At 37.0% G+C, this 24,796-nt stretch overlaps 1 protein-coding gene across 2 annotated transcripts in view; it reads right to left on the reverse strand.

Annotated features, from left to right (window-relative positions):
- Dally (division abnormally delayed protein) overlaps positions 1 to 24,408 on the reverse strand; it is a 90,139-nt gene extending 65,731 nt beyond the window's left edge. The window contains exons 1-2 of one of the 2 annotated variants that reach the window (XM_076780433.1): positions 23,568 to 24,408; positions 19,732 to 19,872 (exon numbers count right to left, since the gene is read on the reverse strand). In XM_076780433.1, coding sequence (XP_076636548.1) covers positions 19,732 to 19,872; positions 23,568 to 23,781 — 355 coding nt within the window. In that variant the 5' untranslated portion in view covers positions 23,782 to 24,408. Of the gene's footprint in view, positions 1 to 19,731; positions 19,873 to 19,955; positions 20,078 to 23,567 lie in introns of those variants that run through there. The other variant, XM_076780434.1, reaches the window with a different exon arrangement.
- Positions 24,409 to 24,796: the final 388 nt, after the last annotated feature.

A 24,796-nucleotide genomic window follows, 5' to 3' on the forward strand; every position in this document is an offset into this window, starting at 1 on the left:
TATAAATTTGTTAACAATTTTTTAAAACTACCCTGTAGCAGGAAGAAGCCTTAACTCTACCAATACCTAACTGAAATTTTTGTACACTGTCGATTTTTCTTAAGAATTCATTTTTCATTTCTAATGAATTTGTTTGACGCGCTACCGAAATATTGTTTAATACTTTTTTGTAGGTACTCATGAGCTCTAATCCAGAAAAAAGTTTCATTCCAATATATTCACTATTGTAAGAGTTATGGCTGTTTGAAAATTGGACCACTTTTATGGGGTTTTTCTAACTTTACGGGGTCAAGGAGCAACTTTTCGAATATTTTTACAATTTCTACATATTCTCTAGCAAAATACGCGACGTTTGCTTTTTTGAACATTAAAATCCGTCAATCCGTTCCGAAGTTATGACATTTTAAAGATTTGCATGAAATTTTGAGGAACCATTTCTGTCTGCATATAATAATTTCGGTAAAGAATTTTTTTCTCGGAATTCCGTAGGATTTCGAGTGTGTGTCTAATGACCAAAAATGATTGTAATTGACCCCCACAACAGAAAATAATTTTTTTAGAACGATTTGAAATTTTTTATTTTTGCCCCAAAATTTAAGCACCTATAACAATTTTTTTCTCGAAAGTGCGTAGGATTTTGGGTATGCGTCTAATGACCAAAAATTATTGTAATTGACCCCCACAACAGAAAATAATTTTTTTGAAAGGATTTGGAAAATTTTTTTTCGTCGAAAAATTTGGGCACCTACCCCCTGTCGATTTTTCTTAAGAATTCGTTTTTCATTTTTAGTAATTTTACTTGACGTCCTATAGAAAAGTTGTCTAATACTTTTTTGTAGGTACCCATGAGCTCTACTTCAGAAAAAAGTTTCATTAAAATATATTCACTATTGTACGAGTTATGGTCGTTTGAAAATTGGACCACTTTTATGGGGTTTTTCTAACTTTACGAGGTCAAGGAGCAACTTTTCGAAATTTTTACAATTTCTAGATATTCTTCACTAAAATACGCGTCGTTTGCTTTTTTGAACATTAAAATCCGTCAATCCGTTCAGAAGTTATGACGTTTCAAAGATTTACATAAAAATTCGGGCAAACATTTCTGGCCAGAAATTATATTTTCGATAAAGAATTTTTTTCTCGAAAGTGCGTAGGAATTCGAGGATATGTGTAATGACCAAAAATGATTGTAATGAACCCCTGCAACCAAAAAGAATTTTTTTAGATCGATTCGAAATTTTTCAATTTCGCTAAAAATTTGACTATTTTTCTTAATTTTTTTCACGAAAGTGCGTAGGAATTCGAAAGTATGTGTAATGACCAAAAATGATCGTAATTGACCCCCGCAACCAAAAATAATTTTTCCAGAACGATTTGAAATTTTTAAACTTAATTTTTTAGTAACTTTTTAACGAAGCCTCAATCTGCAAATTAGTATCCTCGATTTTCGTCTTATTTTGGCTTCTAGAATCTCCCATTAAAATTTTAAAATTTTAAAATAATTTCGATCTTGAAGGGGTGAATTTGTAGAGCAATTCTGTAATGTATAACTCTTCGAAAATGCCTACGTAAGGGCGTCTCAAAGGGTAAGTGGTTTATGGAACAGAATGAAAACCACCTGCGCCATGTAAATTTATTACATAACAGGCAACTCTTTCCCAGTTACGAAAGCGTAAAATTCAATTGGAACGTTAATCCATTAACTTGTTGGTCGCTGAGGGAATGACCTATGTTCTCTCATTGTTAGCGTTTCCCGCGCGTTCCGACTACATACTACCACCGTCCTAATAAAGTTGTGACTCTTGCATTACAAGCGTACGTATACGCATATATAAATATACTAGTGTTATAATTAGAGCTGATTTACACGTATCCACGCTGTGTCCATTCTACGTTTTACGCTCGGAGAAGTAGAGCGTACCAATGGGAGTCTGTTCCCTCGAAATAAACGCGATTTAAACTTTCCTCGACGAATTAATCCAGGAAAATAATTATTCATCGAACGATTCTACGCAAAAGTGTACGAAAGAGTATCGAAAAGATTCCTAGATAGTTTATATGAATCGGTAGGGTTAATTAACGAAATTGAATCAAAGCAGACCCGACATAGATGAAGATACGACAGGTGCGTCGTTGAAGCGTGCAAACGCGAACCTCCGTATTTTGTCATCTGCACGAAGTGGCAGTTTTACAGCAACGCTAGCGCACTGGTTGAGTTTAATTACGTACGGACACGCAAAATAGGAAGAAAGAAGAACCGCTTCGAGAGCTCAGGCGAAGAGCTCTTATCCGTTTCAAGTGGTGCCAAAGAGCTGCGAACACGTCCACTCGTCCACCAGAGAATAATTATTACTGAAATAATCTGAGCTCTCTCAGCAGCTGAACCGATCGCGATTAATATTAGGGCAATTAATTACCAGTTATCGGTGCTCCTGCACTCGACAAGATTTCAATCAATGCGATTATTGCCACCGGGGGAACCTTTCAGCGGAAATCGTCATTTTTATCCTCAACTTTTCACTCGTTTTTAAACAGTGTTGGATTTCCTAACCGTCTTGTTATGTTACAAAAATCATCTCCAGTGACGATTGTATATGTCTGGAGTTTCCTTCAGTTTTGGCCATGGGTTCTACGAACTCATGGTGTTTATTATACGAAGATAAGAGTTCGTCGCTTCACTCTCGCCTTTCTTCTGCGGGTGAAGTCACAGTCACGAAACAGATCTCATAGAGAACGGTTCAAAACTCTAAAATATACCTTAGCATATTTAATAAAAGCGTTAATAAATTTACAAGTAATCATTGTCGTTTTAATTAATCATACGTCCCACAACCCTACCTATTCCAATAAACAGGAAACAAATTTTATTTTGCAAGCGGACTTGGACTTTTTCAATGGAATTTCTTTTAAATTGATATATGTATAATAATAAATTGATAATTGCATAATTGATATAAACTGTGAAACTATTGAAAATTGTTTTTAAAGAAATTGTGACTCTGCTTATTGTAAAATGTTTCGTGGCGAGATGTTTAAAAATTCAACAGCGAGCTACCAACTGTGACAAATTTACCGTGTGTACCGGACAGATAAAAAAGCATCTTAAACAGAGAGAAATTATTATTTTAGCGGACATGACGCGCGCCACTTCAAAGCGTTCCCCGGGAAACAGTGTTTTGGAGCGCTTAATCCACGTGAGACTAATCTTCACGTGATTATGAAGTGCCTAGAATGTGGTGGTCATGCTACCTCGCCCCACTATGAACCTCGCCACGCCCACAGCCCCAAGTTGCTAAAAAATAACACAGAAAAAACAAGCGGAATTTGCGGATTCTTTGCTTCGCATTTCCTGAGGCGATATTGTCCAATACGTTTATTAAATTACAATGAAATTTAGTACATTTACAGTTGATAAACAAATTAAACAGTATTATTCTCTCATTAAATGTCTTCAATTGTGGAGGTAGAAATATTTCGTGTATTTTCTATTTTTTTGAAACAGTGTTCGCGTAAACTTCGATTTCAGACCGTATCTGACAAACCAGTTGAATAAATTACGATAGACTTGTCGATTCGGGGGAAAAGAATCGGTCCCGTTCCTCTACCGGGTCACGGATGCTTGCATAATTTATTTCTCGAAAAAGTCTCGCATCCAAAATTCAGCGAAACCGAAGATAATTAATTCATTACTGGCTCCGCGAAACCTGTTTTCACCAGACGATCGTGAACGAATCGCCGCGCCACGTCGGCCATCTTTGCCCACCTTTGGCGACCTGAGCGCGATGGGCGCGCCATGGACGGTCGAAAATCTCGATAGAGAGCAGAAACCGGTACAATAAACATGGCGAACCGTTGCGGTGGAAATGCGTTTTCCGTGAGTATCGAAAATAGAACGAGACAGACCGAAACCCAGACACAGGGTTGCCCGGGCAACGAAACACGCGAAACATGACTTTCGTTTCGTTTTCGATCCCCTTCTTCCATTTCTCGTACACAGGCAAACATTGAATTCTTTAAAATGTTCAAACACTAGTTACGAGCTTCTACAGTGGCCTGTTTGGCTGTGAATTCTGTCAGGGTTGGGGGAAAGTTCATACACCCTGTCGATTTTTCTTATGAATTTGTTTTTCATTTTTAATCAATTTGTTTCACGCGCCACGAAAATATTATTTAATACTTTTTTGTAGGTATTCACGAGCTTCACTTCAGAAATAAATTTCATTGAAATGTATTCACTATTGCGGGAGTTATGGCTGTTTGAACATTGGACCATTATTGTTAAAACTTCACAACTACTCGAATTTTTTTCTCGAAAGTGGGTAGGATTTCGGGGGTACGTCTAATGACCAAAAATGATTGTAATGGACTCCTGCAAGTGAAAATAATTTTTTTGAAACGATTAGAAATTTTTTTTTTTCACCGAAAAATTCACACCTTCTCGAATTTTTTTCTCGAAAAGGGATAAAAATTCAGGTATATATCTATTGACCAAAAATAATTGAAATTGACCCCCGCAAACGAAAATAATTTTTTTAGAACGATTTGGAAAATTCTTTTTTCGCCGAAAAATTCACACCTTCTCGAATTCTTTTCTCGAAAAGGGATAGGAATTCAGGGATATATCTATTGACCAAAAATGATTGAAATTGACCCCCGCAAACGAAAATAATTTTTTTAGAACGATTTGGAAAATTTTTTTTTCGCCGAAAAATTCACACCTTCTCGAATTTTTTTCTCGAAAAGGGATAAGAATTCAGGGATATATCTATTGACCAAAAATAATTGAAATTGACCCCCGCAAACAAAAATAATTTTTTTAGAACGATTTGGAAAATTTTTTTTCCGCCGAAAAATTCACACCTTCTCGAATTTTTTTCTCGAAAAGGGATAGGAATTCAGGGATATGTCTATTGACCAAAAATGATTGAAATTGACCCCTGCAACTGAAAATAATTTTTTTAGAACGATTTGGAAAATTCTTTTTTCGCCGAAAAATTCACACCTTCTCGAATTTTTTTCTCGAAAAGGGATAAGAATTCAGGTATATATCTATTGACCAAAAATGATTGAAATTGACCCTCGCAAACGAAAATAATTTTTTTAGAACGATTTAAAATTTTTTAATTTCGCCGAAAAATTTGACTTCCTCAATTTTTTTCTCGAAAGTGGATAGGATTTCGAGGGTATGTCTAATGACCAAAAATGATTGTAATGGACCCCTTCAACCAAAAATAATTTTTTCAAACCTATTCTACAACCTAGGTGTAATACTATTTTGAAAAATTCCAAGTTTCTTCTCCCGTTGTCGTCGGTTTCCATCCCCACCGCGGTTTCTCCCATTCCATCGCGTGAAATTACTATACGTCACGGTGAATATGATCAGAGCGCCAGGGAACGCACAGAGGGACTGTTTGATACACTCCTGAACAAAAAGATAGGACGCGTGGTATCATTAAGTCCTAAAGGATAGGTTCAGAATTCACGTCGAGGCTAGGGTGCATGTACGAAGGCAGTGTAGCTGGCTCCGGTACGCGAGCGTGTCTATATATTCCCCAGGAAGACTAACTTTATCGGCCGACCAACCCCTACGCTCTTTGTCGATGCAAATCCCGAAAATCCTGCGTTACTATTTTATCTCTCCGCCGATTCCTCGACGAGCTGCTACCTGACGTATGGAACGGGGCGCCATTCGAAATGCAAATGTCCATTTAACTGCATTATCGTGTGTTTAAATAAATTTCTGTCGCCCGGGAATAACGCTTGAATTGTTCAGCGATATTTAATTGTTTCCTTTAAAGAATATTCTAGAGTCACTCTAGTAGCCTATTGGCAGAATTTATTCCAAATATGGATGCGTAAATAAGGCTAGAATAATAAAAATTAGCTAAGCGAAAGCTCGCCGCCAGAGGGATCGCGCTCTCACAAGCGCTCGACAGACTTCCCAATATCGTCCAAAGCAGGGCCTGTTAGGGCCTTCCTTCCCTTTTCTGCCTTCCTACGATTCTCACGAGTTCCTAAGCAGCGCCACAAGGACGAAGAAGAAGAATCGAGAATGACAATTCTGTTCCTCGAGGTACAGCAGGCACAGATCGTGCGTTAATTTCTTAAAACGAAGTACAATTGTTTTACAACACTCTGATTCTTAGCTTGCCTCTCTATTTGAGAGACGATGAGTGTGTGCCTGCAGGCTTGCGCGAAGAGACACAAGAGATAGGCACTGCAACTGCTGAAAGTAGACACTCCAAGTCTATCTAGCCCCAAGCGACTAGTTCAATTTCTTTCGGTTAAATAATCTTGTCAAAATTATCATCCATCGGAGTAACTCTATTATTATCGAGAGGAGTATGCAATAATTTCTCTTTCGTAATATCTCTCGCGCCTTTTTCATGAAAAGTTTGTGTTAAAGCAAAAAAATAAAAAGATAACTTTCCGTTCGACTATTCATTAGCGAAATCCATTATTTGTACGGAAAAGCTGCTGAGACTCGGGTTCGCCTCATTGTGCGGCGCGAAACAAAAGTTCAGCTCGCCTCGTTAGGCATTTTTGAAAGTTACGGGACTCGAAATAAACGTTCTGGATCGCCCCGGCGTGGATAGAGATATACGGTCGAGCGTAAAGTTGGAAGGCGCGAATTTCCCGGGGAAATGTGATACAATGAGGTAAGCTGCATCCCGAATCCCCCTTTGGATCGCTGCAGGTTAGAGTGGACCGCATTGTCGTCCATATATTCGCATATGCAGCTGACTAACTTCGCCGGTGCCCCCAGGGCCACCATGTAAATGCGGAAATTCGATACCATTCTTCTTCCTTCTTCGCCAACCAAATTTCAGCCCTTCATACGATTTCACGCACTTTGTACTTGGTATTTTTGTTGTAATCTTTTCACTAATATTCAAATCATTTTATTTTAGGTGTTATCAAGTTTCTAAATCCTTGAGAGTCTTCATTTCAAATATCATTTATCTCTAAAACATTTTAAAGCTTCGTTATTGTGTACAAATATAATTTTAATCTATGGTGTGTTGATTACCACCATGGGGCGTGGTGGTAAAGTAAGAAGCTTCCATCCAGTGGGCCCAAGTTCGATTCCCGATGAGTACAAAAGGTTTTTCTCTTAATATAAATAAGTATTTATAAAATTCATATATAAAAATGCTAATTAACTTCTAATTAAAGTGTCTTTGTATGTATTAAAATTAAATTAAAAATGTGATGTTGACAATTCTCGTGATTCTGACTCGTTGATACGAATTTCGTTATGATTCCTGAGTGTCTGTATCATCGAATAGCTGGCGAAGAAGATGAGTGCATATATGCATCATCGAGGGCCGCGAATCGTTTTGATAGATACTTTTTCTTCCAAAAGACATCCGATTCGCGATCATTAGAGATAAGAACGGGGCCATTGTCCGTTTCTAAACGTGACTCGTACGAGATAGCAGAATAGGCACCGCCGGGACAAAAGGGGCGCAGTCGGAAAAGAAGGCAGGAGCCTCGATTCTTTTTCTATCCTCTTCCGCAACGGCAATTAATGGGCCCGCCAACGTTAATTGTCACCCGCGGTTTAATTCCACGAGTTACGAGCACGGCATTTTGCACATTTTCTCCGTTCCCGTCGTTCCTTCGTTGCTTTCCATCTACGAAACAACTCACAGTCGCACGATGGATGGCTAACTTTAATATTCCGGATACAATAGCGTTATTTATAACATTAATTTTTCTTCGTTTGCGAGGTAAATTCGTTTGTTTATTTCAGCTACTACTGTGGATGGAGAATTTCATCATACCGATTATCAATACATATTTTTTTTTAATTTCAGTAATTTGTTTAATTTTAATGAATACAAAGACACTTTAATTAGAAGCTAATTAGCATTTTTAAAGTTTAATTATATTAAGAGAAAAATCTGAAGTGATCATCGGGAATCGAACTTGGACCAACCGCGTAGGACTCGACTACTTTACCACCAGGCCCCATGGTGGTAATCAACACTCGATAGATTAGATCCATATTTGTGGACAGTAATGAATCTTTAATCGTTGATATTTAAAAAATAGTCTCTTCGGAGAATCAGTCTTTCGATAAAGTAAATTCTAGGGGAATCTTGAGATTCGAATAGATGAACGATAGAGTGTTACCGTGTTTCGAAGCACGTGGAATCTTACAACGCATTTATCGCGCCTCGATAACCATGACACGCACACGTTGCATTTAAACGTAATCGTGGAACGACTTTTAAATGGATTATCTGCTGAAGGTGATATTATTGCGCAGTAGTAAAAATCTCATTGCAAGTCTGGCAATCTTTCTTGCCCCCTCAGATTTTTTGGGTAACAAAAAAATGTCTTCTCTGTATAAAATCACCCTTAAATTAATTTTCACATACGTGGAATTACTGATGCAAATAAATAAAAAAATAATTATATGAATTTATTCATTGGCATTTCTGTTTCGAGTGTTATTGTTTATCCAAGTTCAGAATAATTGTTCAGAGTATACTTGGCAGTATTTATGTCTAAAAATAAAATATGATTTTCCTGCATAAAATGTGTTTTCACGGAAGATATTTCATATTTATCATTCGTCGCTTCTAGATATAAATGATCGAGATTCTAATCTCTCGATTACATATGTTTACTTCTTCAGACGTTCAAATAATGAAATACATACGTGTAATTGTTCGTTAATTGAAAAGAGACGTTTCGTATATGCAAATTGGATAAATACAATGCCAGCAAGCCTCTGGAACGATGTTTCAAAATAACACAAGGCTATAAAAATGTATTATTCAACTAATCGGTTCGAATTAGCAATTTAGAAACGCGTTTAGATGTTTATAAAAGGGCCACGAGCAACGGAGACTTGATTTTCAAATTAAGTAAAAACGTAAAACAAATTCGAAATAAAATCGATGTAAATTTTACAATATCGACGTACGGTTATTTGCATTAAAAATGTCGTTGTTGTTTTAAAAAAAGACGTCATGTCAAACAGTACGAAATTGTATTATCGATTCGATCTCCGATTACGAATTCGAGTAACGACTGGATTAAATCGTCATTCGAGGCATGCATTCCTATCGTCGTGATACGCATCAAATCATACACGCATGCACCGAAGTATGTTTAAGCGATGCACATTCGGCACACCAGCGATATTTTTATCTCTGCTCGTTCGATAAGAAAGCACCGGTAACGGTATAATAAACTTTATTACCGTCGCGATGCTGATTCGTATATTAAATTTCATGTAAATGTCCATGCAGCTAATTGCAATTCTATCCAGAAGAAACTGACCGATATGCAGTTTTACATAATGGTGTACATTTTCACTTCGGAACATTTCAACCAGTTCCAGAGTGAAAAAGTGTTGGGAAACCTGCTTCTACATTTCCTTTTGCACGCCGTCCACCGGTCGATATTCCATTTATCATAAAATATTGCAGTTTATTTTGGTGCGTGCGCGCGCAACGCGCGGGAACTTTTGAAAGTTGACAACCCGTATTATACGAGAAAGCGAACTTTCTGCTAGTAAATTTTCCGTCGAGAAAAGGAAAGTATTGGAACGACAGAGTGGACAAAGTTTCAGCACGATACATTGCCCTTGGTGAAAACTTTTCTTTGCAATGAATTTTCCATTTTAATGCTTTAAATGGGGTTTGCAAATTATTCACTTCAGTATACTTTCAATTACGATTGATTGAATAGTAACAGAAAGTAAATAAAAAAAAAATGGTATTAAATGCGTAAAATTAATATTGCCAAAATCAGCGCCTGTTTTTTGGCCAACCCGATGTATCAATTGAGATGTTAATCTTTCTTTTGGAAATTTGAATGCTTTGAACGAGGTTTACAAAATGATTTGTGTTTCCAATTACGATTGATTGGATAGTAAGAGAAAATGAGTAAGAAAAAAAGAAATATGGTAGCAAGTGCGTAGAAAATGAGACGATATCGAGACAGGACGTTCGTGGAGACTCCTTACACGAAAGTGTCGTGTCGCGTAGGCGGTTCGTTCCGGATTCCTCGTCCACCTCCTCTTCTGCCACCCGTTGTTTAGTCAGTCTCTTTCGTCGGGCGCCTCCTCTTTCGTCCTCCTCTTTCTCGTTGGCGGCATAGTAGGTGCGTGCCTTTGTGAAATCGTCACTGAGTCGACCCTGAGACGTCTCGAGGGTGGACGACTACAGTGACTTTTCAACTTCCCAGACTACGTGCTCCACCATTACACATTATGACCACTAATTTACCGTGTCCTTTTATTCTCCTCCTTTAAGGGGACTCTGCCCCCTCTAAAGATTTTTCTTTTCTATTAATCCCTAAGTAGATTTGCTATCTCTTGCAAAAACAATCAAATCTCATGACTGTTTAAAAATAACTAATTTTTAGCTTTCAAAAATTCCTATGTGGCTGTTTAAAAATAACTAAATTTGCACACTGTACAGGGTGTTAGGCCCTGGGAAAAATTTTAATGGGAGATTCTAGAGGCCAAAATAAGACGAAAATCAAGAATACTAATTTGTTGATGGAGATTTCGTTACAAAGTTATTAACGTTTCAAGTTCCGCCAGTAATTAATTTATTTCTAGAAAGTGGGTAGGATTTCGGGGGTAGGTCTAATCATAAAAAATTATTGTAATTGACCCCTGCAACTAAAAATAATTTTTTTAGAACGATTTAAAATTTTTTAATTTTGTCGAAAAATTTGTCCACCTTTCTGAATTTTTTTTTCGAAAATGCGAAGGAATTCGTGGGTATGTCTAATGACCAAAAATAATTGTAATGTACCCCTACAACTGAAAATAATTTTTTTAGAACGATTTGAAATTTTTTTTTTTCACCGAAAAATTTCACATCTTCACGAATTTTTTTCTCGAAATTGGATAGGAATTCAGGGATATGTCTATTGACCAAACATGATTTAAATTGACCCCCGCAACTAAAAATAATTTTTTTAGAACGATTTGAAACTTTTTAATTTTGTCGAAAAATTTGTCCACCTTTCTGAATTTTTTTCTCGAAAATGCGAAGGAATTCGTGGGTATGTCTAATGACCAAAAATTATTGTAATTGACCCCCACAACTGAAAATAATTTTTTTAGAACGATTTGGAAAATTTTTTTTTTCACCGAAAAATTTCACATCTTCACGAATTTTTTTCTCGAAACTGGATAGGAATTCAGGGATATGTCTATTGACCAAAAATGATTGAAATTGACCCCCGCAAACGAAAATAATTTTTTTAGAACGATTTGGAAAATTTTTTTTTCACCGAAAAATTTCACATCTTCACGAATTTTTTTCTCGAAACTGGATAGGAATTCAGGGATATGTCTATTGACCAAAAATGATTTAAATTGACCCCCGCAAACGAAAATAATTTTTTTAGAACGATTTGGAAAATTTTTTTTTCGCCGAAAAATTTAGGCACCTACTCCCTGTCGATTTTTCTTAAAAATTAGTTTTTCATTTTTAATAATCTTATTTGACGCCCTACAGAAAAGTTGTCTAATACTTTTTTGTAGGTACCCATGAGCTCTACTTCAGAAAAAAGTTTCATTGAAATATATTCACTATTGTAAGAGTTATGGTCGTTTGAAAATTGGACCACTTTTATGGGGTTTTTCTAACTTTACGAGGTCAAGGATCAACTTTTCGAATATTTTTACAATTTCTACATATTCTCTAGCAAAATACGCATCGTTTGCTTTTTTGAACATTAAAATCCGTCAATCCGTTCAGAAGTTCTGACATTTTAAAGATTTGCATGAAATTTCGGGCAGACATTTCTGACCATAAATTACATTTTCGATTAAGAATTTTTTTCTCGAAAGTGCTTAAGAATTCGGGGGTATGTCTAATGACCAAAAATGATTGAAATTGACCCCCGCAACAGAAAATAATTTTTTTAGAACGATTTGAAATTTTTCATTTAAAAAATTTGAGTTTCAAAAATCCTATGAGATTTAAAAATAACAACGTAATTTTTTGGCTATTTAAAAATAACTAAATTTGCACACTATATATCACCTTTACAACAAAATTAAAAGAGAATTTCTAATAAGACTAATTTCTGGATTTTGAAAGGCGAAGTTTCAGGTTTATAAAATCTAATAAAATGTTCCTATCGATGTTTTTGCAAGCTACTTCCCAAAGAGATCGCGTCAAGTTATTACAAATTAACTTTTAGGCGATGCACGCGACGTGAATATAGAGGGTTTGATAATACGCTATTTATTTATTGATACCTTGAAAAAGTAATTTCAGTGTAATCTCGTCATGAATTTTAAAAGGCTTCGATATTCAACAGTGCATGAAATGCGCCATCGAAGCTCGAAATTGCTATGCACGATACTATGTAAATAGCAGAGCTACAGGTGTTCTGAATTTCCCCTTTAATAACGAAGGTTTTCTATAACCTCATGCTTACATTTTTCCTCGTCCTCTCTAAACGCTGTACCGATCTAAACAGCGATTAATTAAATTAATAATCAAAGCAGAAGTAACTTCGTTTGTAAATAAAAAAATATTTCCCTAGTAAAACGAAACCTTTCGAGTCTACGTTTTATAAAAATAATTAGAATAAAGTGTTCTTGTCACATTTTTAAAGTAAATTAATATTCAAAGTAGAACTTCGTTTGTAAATAAAAAAATATTTCCCTAGAAAAACGATAACTTTCGAGTCTACGTTTTATGGAAATAATTAGAATAAAGTGTTCTTGTCACATTTTTAAAGTAAATTAATATTCAAAGTAGAACTTCGTTTGTAAATAAAAAAATATTTCCCTAGAAAAACGAAAAGTTTCGAGTCTAGGTTTTATGGAAATAATTAGAATAAAGTGTTCTTGTCACATTTTTAAAGTAAATTAATATTCAAAGTAGAACTTCGTTTGTAAATAAAAAAATATTTCCCTAGAAAAACGATAACTTTTGAATCTACGTTTTATAAAAATAATTAGAATAAAGTGTTCTTGTCACATTTTTAAAGTAAATTAATATTCAAAGTAGAACTTCGTTTGTAAATAAAAAAATATTTCCCTAGAAAAACGATAACTTTCGAGTCTACGTTTTATGGAAATAATTAGAATAAAGTGTTCTTGTCACATTTTTAAAGTAAATTAATATTCAAAGTAGAACTTCGTTTGTAAATAAAAAAATATTTCCCTAGAAAAACGAAAAGTTTCGAGTCTAGGTTTTATGGAAATAATTAGAATAAAGTGTTCTTGTCACCTTTTTAAAGTAAATTAATATTCAAAGTAGAACTTCGTTTGTAAATAAAAAAATATTTCCCTAGAAAAACGAAACCTTTTGAATCTACGTTTTATAAAAATAATTAGAATAAAGTGTTCTTGTCACATTTTTAAAGTAAATTAATATTCAAAGTAGAACTTCGTTTGTAAATAAAAAAATATTTCCCTAGAAAAACGAAAAGTTTCGAGTCTAGGTTTTATGGAAATAATTAGAATGAAGTGTTCTTATCAGATTTTTAAAGTAAACAAAACGTAACAAAGGAAACTAATTGCGTTATGTAATGTCGAGAGAAATTTCGTTCGACGTTCTGTCACGAGTTTAAAATAAATTACCGCGATGCAGGCCGATGACCTGGCCCGCCCAGCACGTGCAAAAATCTTGTTCTTCCCCTAGCAGCTCGCCACACGCGGAGCCAAAAGCATCGTAAGAAAACGATTCGGTCACAAGGATTTCTAATTAAGAACGTTTTACTCTACGTTCGAACCTAAACGTAAACGCTTCCTAAATTATTTTTGAACTTCACCTTTTTATATATTTAATACTCACAAAAACAAATAATTCAATTTTATTTAATGGATTAATCTCTGACGATTGCATACCTTGAACTGATTAGAATTTTGCAACTAATATTGTCTAATTGTTTGTTTAATATAGACACGTTTTAATTGTGTTCATTTTCTGTGACCCCCTGTGACCTTACAGTGACCTTACTGTGACCTTACTGTGACCTTACAGTGATCTTTAATTATAGATCATTGAGGTTCCACTAAAAAAACAAACTAAAATCGTTATGGTGCGTTTTCTACGTGCAGTGTCATTTTTTTCTCTGTCTAAAAATGGAGATATTAAAAAAGTAACTTAACACACGCTGCTGGGAAACGCTTTGATTCTAAATATGGACTGAAACCGAGAATTCCAATGCAACCGAGAAGGAGGGGTACCGTAAATAGCCCAGAATGGAAACATTAATGTAATTTGACATCGAGATAATTTTCCTTATACGCCATGCAAGACTCCATTGTTCGATGTTGTCCGCATAAAACGTGTCTCACGCGTGTCGAGGTTCATGAATGCATCAGCAACAATAATAGCAACGCTCTCCCGCTGGGTGGGACAACGAATGCACTTTGAATCGCAGCGGTTGTACTTGTTGATATTTTAACAACCCCACGTGCGAAAAAGGGGGTACAGGGATACTTTTAACCCTAGCAATATCATCGATATTAACTCCAATGGACTTTCTAATTAAATAAACAAAATTATTTTAACGTTTTACACATGCAAATTGAACTTGGGACGATCAATCATTAAGGTCGTTAGTTTAAGGGGGTATTCTAGTGTGAACCCTTGAAAAAAACGATTTCTTATAATTTGGACAATATATATGCAAAACCTTACTATGATACCTGAGAATCTACTTGACCAATTGGCTCTAAATTTTAGATACACGTTCAGTATAAAATCGACTCGAAATTTTTATTTTTTATATCTTTTCAGGCTTCTCAAGTTAAAAGAAAACATGGAAAAATCGTTAATCTGACTTCAAAGTGTTGTCATTTTTTAAATTATCGACTTTTTTCTTTTATTTTGGTGTAGGGTATTTTCATTTTAAATAAATAGAAGGACCAGAATCATGGACAATGTGAGATGACCTGTTTTAAGTTTGACTCAGTTTGAGCCATCAATTTTAACATTTTAACTCAAATATGTATAAATAAACATAGACCTAACCCAGACCGTTTTTAAAAGCGACTATGTTTGACTATGTTTGAGGGTCTGCTGTGCCGCCAATTTTAACTTGTTTCCAGCCAAAAATTTTTGAAATATCCCTTCAGTATCTACGAATAAATCCTGCAAATTTGACTGCAAAAGCTCTTATAGTTTCTTCACGAAAAATACCTTAACACTAGACAGCCTCCTTAAAGAAGGAAAGCGGTCTGTGTTTCGAGAGATCCGTTAATTGAATAATATCTAGGAAGGTATCATCGTGGTATTCGCGTTGCAGGCCAGATATACGGCCACAGGGCAAAACAACCTTGCGATAATTACCGCTAGCACATTTCGTGGTCGAATGGAGCGACCAGTTTCGAATTCGTGGCCCGGAGGTTTCGTGCAAGCTGCACTTTCGAGAGAGCATCAAACAGTATTACAAATTGCAATGCACGCACAGCCTTATACGGATACGAGAAAGCAAGCTCTGGCTTCTCTCCCTTCCTCCTCAGACCGATTCGAACCGTGGAACCTGGTCCTGGACATCAAACAAGACCAGATATGCTCCGACGCATACACACTGACGAATACAAGTATCCACAGAGTCGCGTATACGAGAAATTTTATTCAAACGCTGCTTAGAGAATGTTAAATATATTTTATTCGAATTCGTTCGGTTTTACACTTGGAATTCTAGAGACAATGGCGAACAGAGCTAAATATAATAGATCGCCTTTGGTTCGCAAAGCTTTTCTATTCCTGTACTGGAACGCCAAAAGAGAGAATCTACGCAAGAACTTCGACGGAATTAGAAGCCCCCTATTTTTCACTTTGTTTTTCATACTTTGCTTTCGATCCTTTTTCTCCTCGATTCTCGTTACTTTGTTCGATTTTCTCGATTGAAATTCTCGGGACACTTTAAATATTAAATCTTGCAAGAAAAAACAATGAACAAATGTAAAATACTGACATGGCGACTCGAAATAGCGAACTCACGTACGCGTGACAATGGCCGTATACGGGTGGATAAATAATTAAGGTTTGAAAAACAAAATACATTAATTTCGAGAAGAATCACGCAAGAATTTCGCCAGAATTAAATTCATAGTTTTGTATACTTTACTTTCGATCCTTTTTCTCGTCGATTCTCGTTACTTTGTTCGATTTTCTCGATTGAAATTCTCGGGACACTTTAAATATTAAATCTTGCAAGAAAAAACAATGAACAAACGTAAAATACTGACATGGCGACTCGGAATAGCGAACTCACGTACGCGTGACAATGGCCGTCTAAGGGTTGGTAAATGATAAAGATTTTTAATTAATTTCGAAAAAAAAGTCACGATAATTTAATAATTCTCTGGGTGTACTGCATATATGCAAGTTTAAAATTCATGCACGCGTTTCAGCTTCGCTATTTTATTATCCCCTGCTCGCGAATTTAAATTTACCTTGGGCCAGGCGTTTACCGAGACCATTTCGTGAAACTCGAGCAGAGATCCGTACCGTTTTTACGTCATATCAAGAAACGAATCGAGCGAAAGGGTAGAGGAGACAGCGGGAGAAAAAAAGAAGGGGGATGAAAATGGAAATAAGAGAAGGAGAGAAAGGTGGCCGTAGAAGGAACGGTAAAAACGGATGGGGATGGAAGAAATAAAAACTTCGAAAGCTGCAACGCGGCTGTACGTGTCTGGAAAGAAGAGAGAATAAAAGAGGGAAACCAGAAAGCCCAGGGCGGACTAAGAAATGGGAAGAAAAGGATAGAAAAACCACCGCCAATGCTACGGGTTAGGGGAGTGTTGGTATCGAGAGCTGGATTCCTATTTAACCGTACCTTTCCCGCTAACCAGGCTTCAAACCTTTAAATTTCCCTGAAATCATGCAACCTTTCAGCTACGCGGATACAGCAGACATAAAACACTCGCTTAATCATATTTGCCTGATTGAAAATTAAAAATTCTCTGATTTACAAAGCATTTTATACTTTGCTTCAATTTAATTCAAATGTTAAAGATTATAAATGGTGCAAACTTTTATAATTATTCAGGGAACCATATTTGCCTTTTTGAGAATTAAAAATTCTAATTTATGAAGCGTTTTATATTTTGATTTAATTATCTTTAGTTGTTAGAGGTTATAAATGGTGCAAACTTTTACAAATGGCCGTTTTGTGCATTGCTTTGGACACTCCTTAGTCCTAACCTTATTCAGGAAATCATATTTGACTGTTAGAGAATTAAAAATTCTAATTTATGAAGCGTTTTATATTTTGATTCAATTATCTTTAGTTGTTAGAGGTTATAAAGGGTGCAAACTTTTACAAATGGCCGTTTTGTACATTGCTAACCTTATTCAGGAAATCCTATTTGCCTTTTTGAGAATTAAAAATTCTAATTTATGAAGCGTTTTATATCTTTATTCAATTATCTTTAGATGTTAGGGGTTATAAATGGTGCAAAATTTAACAAATGGCGGAAGCGTTGTAGTCCTAACCTCAAACGTATTTCTCACTACATTAGTTTGCCTTCACTCTGAGACAGGTTGAATGACTCTATCTTATCGGAAGCGTTATCTATGCATAAACACCATAAAATCAGAAAATATTTAAATCTACTTACATGCAGCAAGGTAGTTCTGCAAACTGAGACAACTTTCCCACTTTTCCCAGCGAAGATACAAAAAATTCGTACATACTGAGAAACGTAAATGATGGAGAATTCCGTAAGGAGCTTCAATCAAACCGGTTTAAAGTCGCGTACGCGTTTTGAAGCAGACTATACCTTTCACGAAAATGCTTTCAAATGTTTGATAAATTCACTTGGTCGTCAGAATGTAGTCATAGCGATGCATCAATATACACCGCGGAGATTGCATTGAAAGATGTAACACAGCGAAGCGAGATGGATGGAGCAAAGAAGAGAGGAGACTTTCAAAAGCGACAACTGAAAAGCGCTGGAAAAACTTTCCACTGCAAAAAAATACGTCCTCCGATCCATTCGAGATCGTTCAACGTACATTTCAAGTCGAACGATTCAGCCGAATTTCCATTCAAACTCCGGCGAAAACTGAAAAATAAAATTGCTCAAAAGTTTTGCGAACTATGGAAACGATTTTAATGGGATATCGATGGGATTTGAAAGAAAAAAATCGAGCTGGCGTGAAATATATAACAGCGGTTTCCAAAATTCGTTAAAAGTGATCCCAACCAGGGTCAAAATATTTTATTATTATTCATTTACTAATGAAAAGAGAAGCTCTTTAGTTTAAAAGATTTAATATGTAAGGAACAGCAAAATAGAGATTATACTTTTGGATAATTTTAGACTTTCTAATGATTGTTCAATTCTATTTATACAATTTTCAGATCCAAATGTTGTATGATGGCTTACAGCATAAAATAGATGTGATTTCTTAGACATTTTGATGGTACATGCAAATGATTGAATTGTTGGATATAAAATATGACCTTTGATATGCAATATTTGAAGATTAGTGCCTAGCAGCAAGGCAAAGAAATGTGTGCTGCACTCTTTCAATGTTACTGATATATGTTTTATAGTAGGGAGACTAAAATATACTGCCATATTCCAGAATAGGTCTTGTCAAAGCACAATAGAGAATTTTGAGTGTATTGGAAACTCTATGAATAAGTCTTAGAGAGCTGTGACTACAGGAAATACTTTTTCCATAATGTACTTTGAAAGACAAGTTAGTAGAGAAAGAAATACCAAAATAATTATAAGCAATGTTACTTTTTCTATTACTAAATCTAACAACATGACACTTATCTAGATTGAGGGACAATTTATTTAACAAGAATCAATTCTAAAGCTTGTGGAAGTCATCTTGGGTGCTTTGCTGATTAAAGACACATTTATAAATCTTAAGATGCCATTAATTACAAATAGAAGCTTTGTCTTTTCAGTTAGATAAACTTGGGTGTTCTCTTAAGGATTATTATAGTTCCTGTAACCAGATTTGGTTAACTGGGTTACAGTTAAGGTAATGATTAGAATCTCTAGCAGACCAACAATTTCACAGATTGTCAACCCATCATCTTGCATGCTTTGCTGATTAAAGACACATTTATAAATCTTAAGATGTCATTAATTACAAATAGAAGCTTTGTCTTTTCAGTTAGATAAACTTGGGTGTTCTCTTAAGGATTATTATAGTTCCTGTAACCAGATTTGGTTAACTGGGTTACAGTTAGGGTGATGATATCCCTAGCAGACCAACAATTTCACAGATTGTCAACCCATTATTATGCCAAGGTGGTGCAAGAAGCCTGATCTTAATCACGAGTCTGTGGTCAAATAGAGGATGAGGATCAGTCGTTCCAGACAAGAAACACACGAAACGAAAGACAACGCGAGAAGCCCAGCGGCTACGAGCGACCCTGCTGCAGGGGAAAGAAAGGACCAGTGCCATAAACTATTTAGGCGAGCCTACCGCTTGTCTCGCCCACGGGAAAACGGCGAAATACGTTACAGCTCATCTAGACTAGCCAGTAAGGACGTTTTATCGGGTCTGCGAAATCCACGTCACCCAACGAATCACCAGGAAGCATTTTAGGATCCTAATCTTGGACCTTATTCGCCCTACGACCAGAAGAACTTTACGTCCTACGATAATCCGATACAAAACACGACCAGGTAGAATTAGAAGAGACGGATTCAAGAGTTAACCTATAAACCAGAACAAAATGGACGCCACGCGTGGATACAGTTGACGAAATTTCCATTAGTTTTGATATGAGAGTTTTAATGCAAACCTCTTAATGCATCCGCGGTTGTCGCCAGAAGACCTTGCAGGCTTCTGCTATGATGGTGGATCAAATCGTGGAAATCTGCCCTGGCTTGATGTCTCAATTGGTCTTCGGTCTTTCTGTTACAGCACAGTCCACCGCAGGTTGCTGAAATAATAAAAAATTTTTAATTTACATTCGAACCTAACCTACTAAATTTCGTTCGAAACATTTCTTTATAAAAGGAATACCTCACGAGCCACTTTGAGTCATCGTATCGCGTGACTCAGCCCGTATTAAGCGAGGTGAGAGGGCGAGGTTCGTCGAATAAGGGCTGTTTTACAACCTAACCTAAACATAATCGCGATACCGTCTTTACTAGTGCCCAATTTAACCGTAACACGAAAACGTAAGGAGGACATCTAGCGTCTGGTCGCCTCGTACAATTACGGACGACGATTGCTCGATAAAATGCGATAGACTCGCATGTGTGTCGCGGAGGTCGTGAATGGACAAATAGAACGAGGCTAACTGGACCCTCAAGAGGTCCTGGCTCGTTTCAATGGGTCCTTTTGGCCTCATTCTACTTTTCATGCGTCTCTTCCTACCCGGCGACGATAGTCTGTCCTTAGTCGAATCTTGTACGTGTGCCCCATTTTGCCAAATGTATTGCGTCACCGAGCACATAATTTGTTTACCCGGAGATACGCGAGTCTCCGCGCATTCGCGTCGCCTTCGACGACAATACGAAACGGTGCACTTGACGCGAGAAATAAAATAGCGATAAAAGCACTTCGAAACACTGTAATAACTTCGACACACTTGTCAGGCCGCGCCATAAGTTTGCGCGCGCTTTTATCTATCGACACGACGTTACCTTCAACTTTAATCGTCGTAAACTAAAGTCAATTGAAAATAAACGTTCGCGTTTTATATATTTTCTTTTCGAACGACAAGAAACATAACCGCGGAGGAAGGGTCTATATTGGGTCGTTACACAAATCTTTTTAGCAAAATGTCGTCGACCGGAAAAGAGACATTCGCCTCGCAGTGCACCGAACTCGGTCGTGCGGTACTTGCAACAAGTCAGGCGACTACACCTGCCATTGTTACATAAAGTATGCGGCCGTTGCAAGGTCTAATACGGTTAATAGATGTTGATAAAGAGTTATCAATGTTCGATGGAAACTGCAGTCACGAAAATACAAGGTGACCGCGTGACTTTTGAAACTCATAGGTTAAATGTACCAGTAGTCAGCCTCTTCCAAAGTAAATGATAATTAACAAGTAATAACAAAATCGTATAACTTTTACCTTAGCCAGTAGTCAGCCTCTCCCAAAATAAATGGTAATTAAGAAGTATTAACAAAATCACGTAAAATATGCTAATGGCAGCCTATACCGCCACTTTCGGTATGCACAGTTACCCCTAGTGGTAATTCTGTGAACTACAAAAACTCTTGACGCGGCGAAATTTGAATTTAATAACGAAAGAAGGGGTTTTGAATATTAATAATATTCAAATGAAGGGTTTTTGTGTAATAATTATATAATTGGAAATTAAAATAAGAATATAAAACTCTTCGTTGTAAGAATCGTAAAACATCTTTGATTTCATTCTTTTTTTTTACAGGAGATACAATTTATCAAGAGAATGGTATTTAGCGTCTAAAAAATAACGCGATCTGGATAAGCAAATAAGCAGAACGACAAATTGCACTCCGCGACGAGGATAAAAATATATCAAGTTTTCGCAACGATTTCGATAACGCTGTCGAAATATTCTATTATCGCCACAGTCGCAGGACAGCAACCGTATACATTACATTTTACATCTCGTAACATCACCCTCGTTAATCGTATTATTTCGTATGAAACGTAACTGAAATTTTTTTCGTTATTTTTCAAACTTTCGATCGCGATTTCAAATTTCTACGGTGGTCCAGAAGCGTGAGAAACATCACGGCGATTATTAATTTAATTTACCGATAAGAAAGCTATAATAGGTTTCTCGTGGGTAACCTGACACTAAGTTTAGGGGGGGCCAAAAGAAAGTGACGAAGTCACTTAGCGAATCACTCACCGCTTTAATTAAGAACATTAAGCGTCATTGTACTTCAATCTCTCTCCATTTTCTCCGTTAGGTGTGATGTACAGCACTTGACGCACGGAAGTGCATAAAACCGGAAGCTACATCAGCGACCCTTCGCCCTCGATTCGACGAGTGGTTACAGTCGTGTAAAGTGGGTTAGAATACGATCGTTCGAAGAGAGACAGAGAGTACCATTTGTTCATTTAGCTTCTCGCGATCGGTAATTGCGTACCAGAAATCGGCGATCGATTTCGCGAATAATACCATTTATAACTAGATTGCCAGCCTGTAGAACGATAAAAACCTATTCGTGGTACGCGAACTTTCTGCGTATGTAAATCGCTCGATTGCATCGCTATTCCATGCTGCGAACAATTAATAGTCAACAAGCTCGAAATAACTCGCAGGGAATCCACGCGAATAACCAAATTCTTAACCCCTTAACGTCCATGCCCGAGTTTAACTGCTTTGTTTAATCTAACGGTTTAAGGAATGATAATATTTGTTTCCCTTCAAATTATACGTTAGATACAACCTTGTAATTAACAAAAACTGCATTTTTAGAAACAAATCCGATAAAGAAAACTGATCATTCTTGGCTAACCTGAAAAATATGAGCGTTAAGGGGTTAATAGCTTCGAAACGTACGAACGGGTTATAGTCGACTAAAATCAGATTATTTCTTTTTTAAAAATCGTCTAATTTATTCTTAATATAAAATAATGGGAACATTTTACTTGGACACCATTGTTTATGTTTCATTGACTCAAGTGGTCAGCAGCTGTGAAAACAATACCCTACTGACCGAAATTCAAAATGGTGCATACGCACGTATCGACGCGACAATCGCTACTGCAAAGAAACTGTATATTTCTAATCGTTTCACTAATTAGCGAACAATTACGGAATTTTTTATACGTAATATTTATTCTTCGATACACTCATCTACATTTTTAATCGATAAATTGATTTCGTATCGTAACTTTACACGCGCAATCACCAGTTGATACTCGACGCGATACAAAATTCTCAATTGACGATAGAATCGAACAAACTAATGGAACAGAGCATTCTGCAAGGAATTTAAACCGAATTTTAAATGACCCTGCGACTGTTCATTACGTAATCACATTTAGAGGGTAATTGAATGACCACTAAATTCGTTCTATCAAAAACGACGGAATGTAGTTTGGTCCACGTTCGAAATTTCAGTTCATGAATATTTCAGGTTAGGTTTTGTAGGCTCAGGTATGAGTCCAGATTAATCCTTTTTTTCGTAAGTAATTGAAACAGTTTATTATTATTAAAGACTGCTAAATATCTCGCGGAAGTGTCTACTAAGTATTTTCAGAACACACTACTAAATTAATAATTTCAATGTATCGTAAAAGCATCGTAATTCGACTCTTACAGAAATTACCGTGCATCGTAGAATATTCCATAAACGGTTGCAGCTGATCTCCGTTAAAAGCATACCGTAAAATATATCTACGGTATAAGAAAGATTTATTGGTCTCACGACCATTGAGGCGGGTTTTTACAAGAAGTACTCAAGTGCTATTTGATGTAATAAAATTAAGTGCCGTTTAATGGAACGACTCTCGAGGGCTATTAAACAAAACTTGATAATTAGAATAAAGCAATCGAGACTTTCAGTTCGTCTCTTTCATTCCATTCCCGAAATTTGCAACCAGTGCAGGTTAGCTCGATTAACCGCCGAATAATTCGAAAATTACCGAAGGATAACTGGTTCCTTAAATCGGTAACTTACTTTTGGCGATATCCTCGGGTGTGTTCTTCGTGGCGGCAATCATGATGTTCTTGCTCTCGAAGAAAGGCTTGACGCGTTCACAATCGGTATCGTTCTCTGGATGTTCGACGGATCGCGTCGATCGAGATGACACGAAATCGGAACAGCCACATAACAGGATAATAACTGACAGAGGTGCCAGGATCGCGTGTCGATACCTCTGTATCATTTTCATTTTGGCAAAAGGTAATTGCAGTCGTCGCGATACGCGGGAAGAAAAAGGAGGGAAAATCGAGAGAGAGAGAAACGAGGGACACGGACCGGCGAGTTCCACAAATCGTGATCGAAGGAAACGACGGAACACGAGCAACGAGGCAATTCAATTCCTCGTTCTCTTTCTTTGTCGCGTATTCGGCACGATCGTTCCAAGTGTCATCAACCGCGGGACGAGACGCGGCTTCGCCTTTCCTCTTCGTTCAACGGATCGGTCCTGCCGTCAAAAGTCACAGGGATGAAGGAGACTGGTGTTACTGCGAGATCTCGAATAGCGCGAGACGTGCATTTGGTGCGATCACGACGGATGGACAGACGAGACGACGGCTACAGTAATCACGACATGCACTGTCGAGACCGCGCAACACCGTGTTATGGCCCGCACACATGCACACCAGACCACTTCGAGTACACCACAATAATAATCACACACATGCACACACGTCTGACCGCACGCAAGCAAGCAAGCATGCATGCATGCACAACGCGACGCGCGTTCCACGAGTAGCTCGATGCGACTGATGGAAGTACCAAAGTACCGAGAACGGGCACCGTGTATCCACAATTCGACCGACCGGCACTCTCCCACTACGGTTCCCTCTGATTCGTTCGCTACCCTACACCCTCTCCCATCTAACATCGAATCCACACCGATCTGCCATCCACCTACTCGCTCCCTTACCTACCCGCACTCTTCCCGGTAAAACACTAATGTCCTTCGAGGACGCTACGCGCCGCCACTTGCCGATACCTTCTCCATCCTATTATTGGGACCAAATGGTATACCATTAACCCTTTTTTCAAAAAACATAGCCTTAGAATTTAGACCCAGCTCCTAATCTGCGGTATATTTGTATATTAGACTAAGATGGGTATTTTTAGCCCCATGAATGTGTAGTAGAATTCTGGTAAAGACTAATATTCTAGTTTCTAAACAAATGCTTAGGCAAGAGGGAAATGTTAGTAAAGAAAATGCA

This window comes from Colletes latitarsis, chromosome 13 (genome assembly GCF_051014445.1).
Source record: "Colletes latitarsis isolate SP2378_abdomen chromosome 13, iyColLati1, whole genome shotgun sequence".
NCBI classification, from domain to species: domain Eukaryota; kingdom Metazoa; phylum Arthropoda; class Insecta; order Hymenoptera; family Colletidae; genus Colletes; species Colletes latitarsis.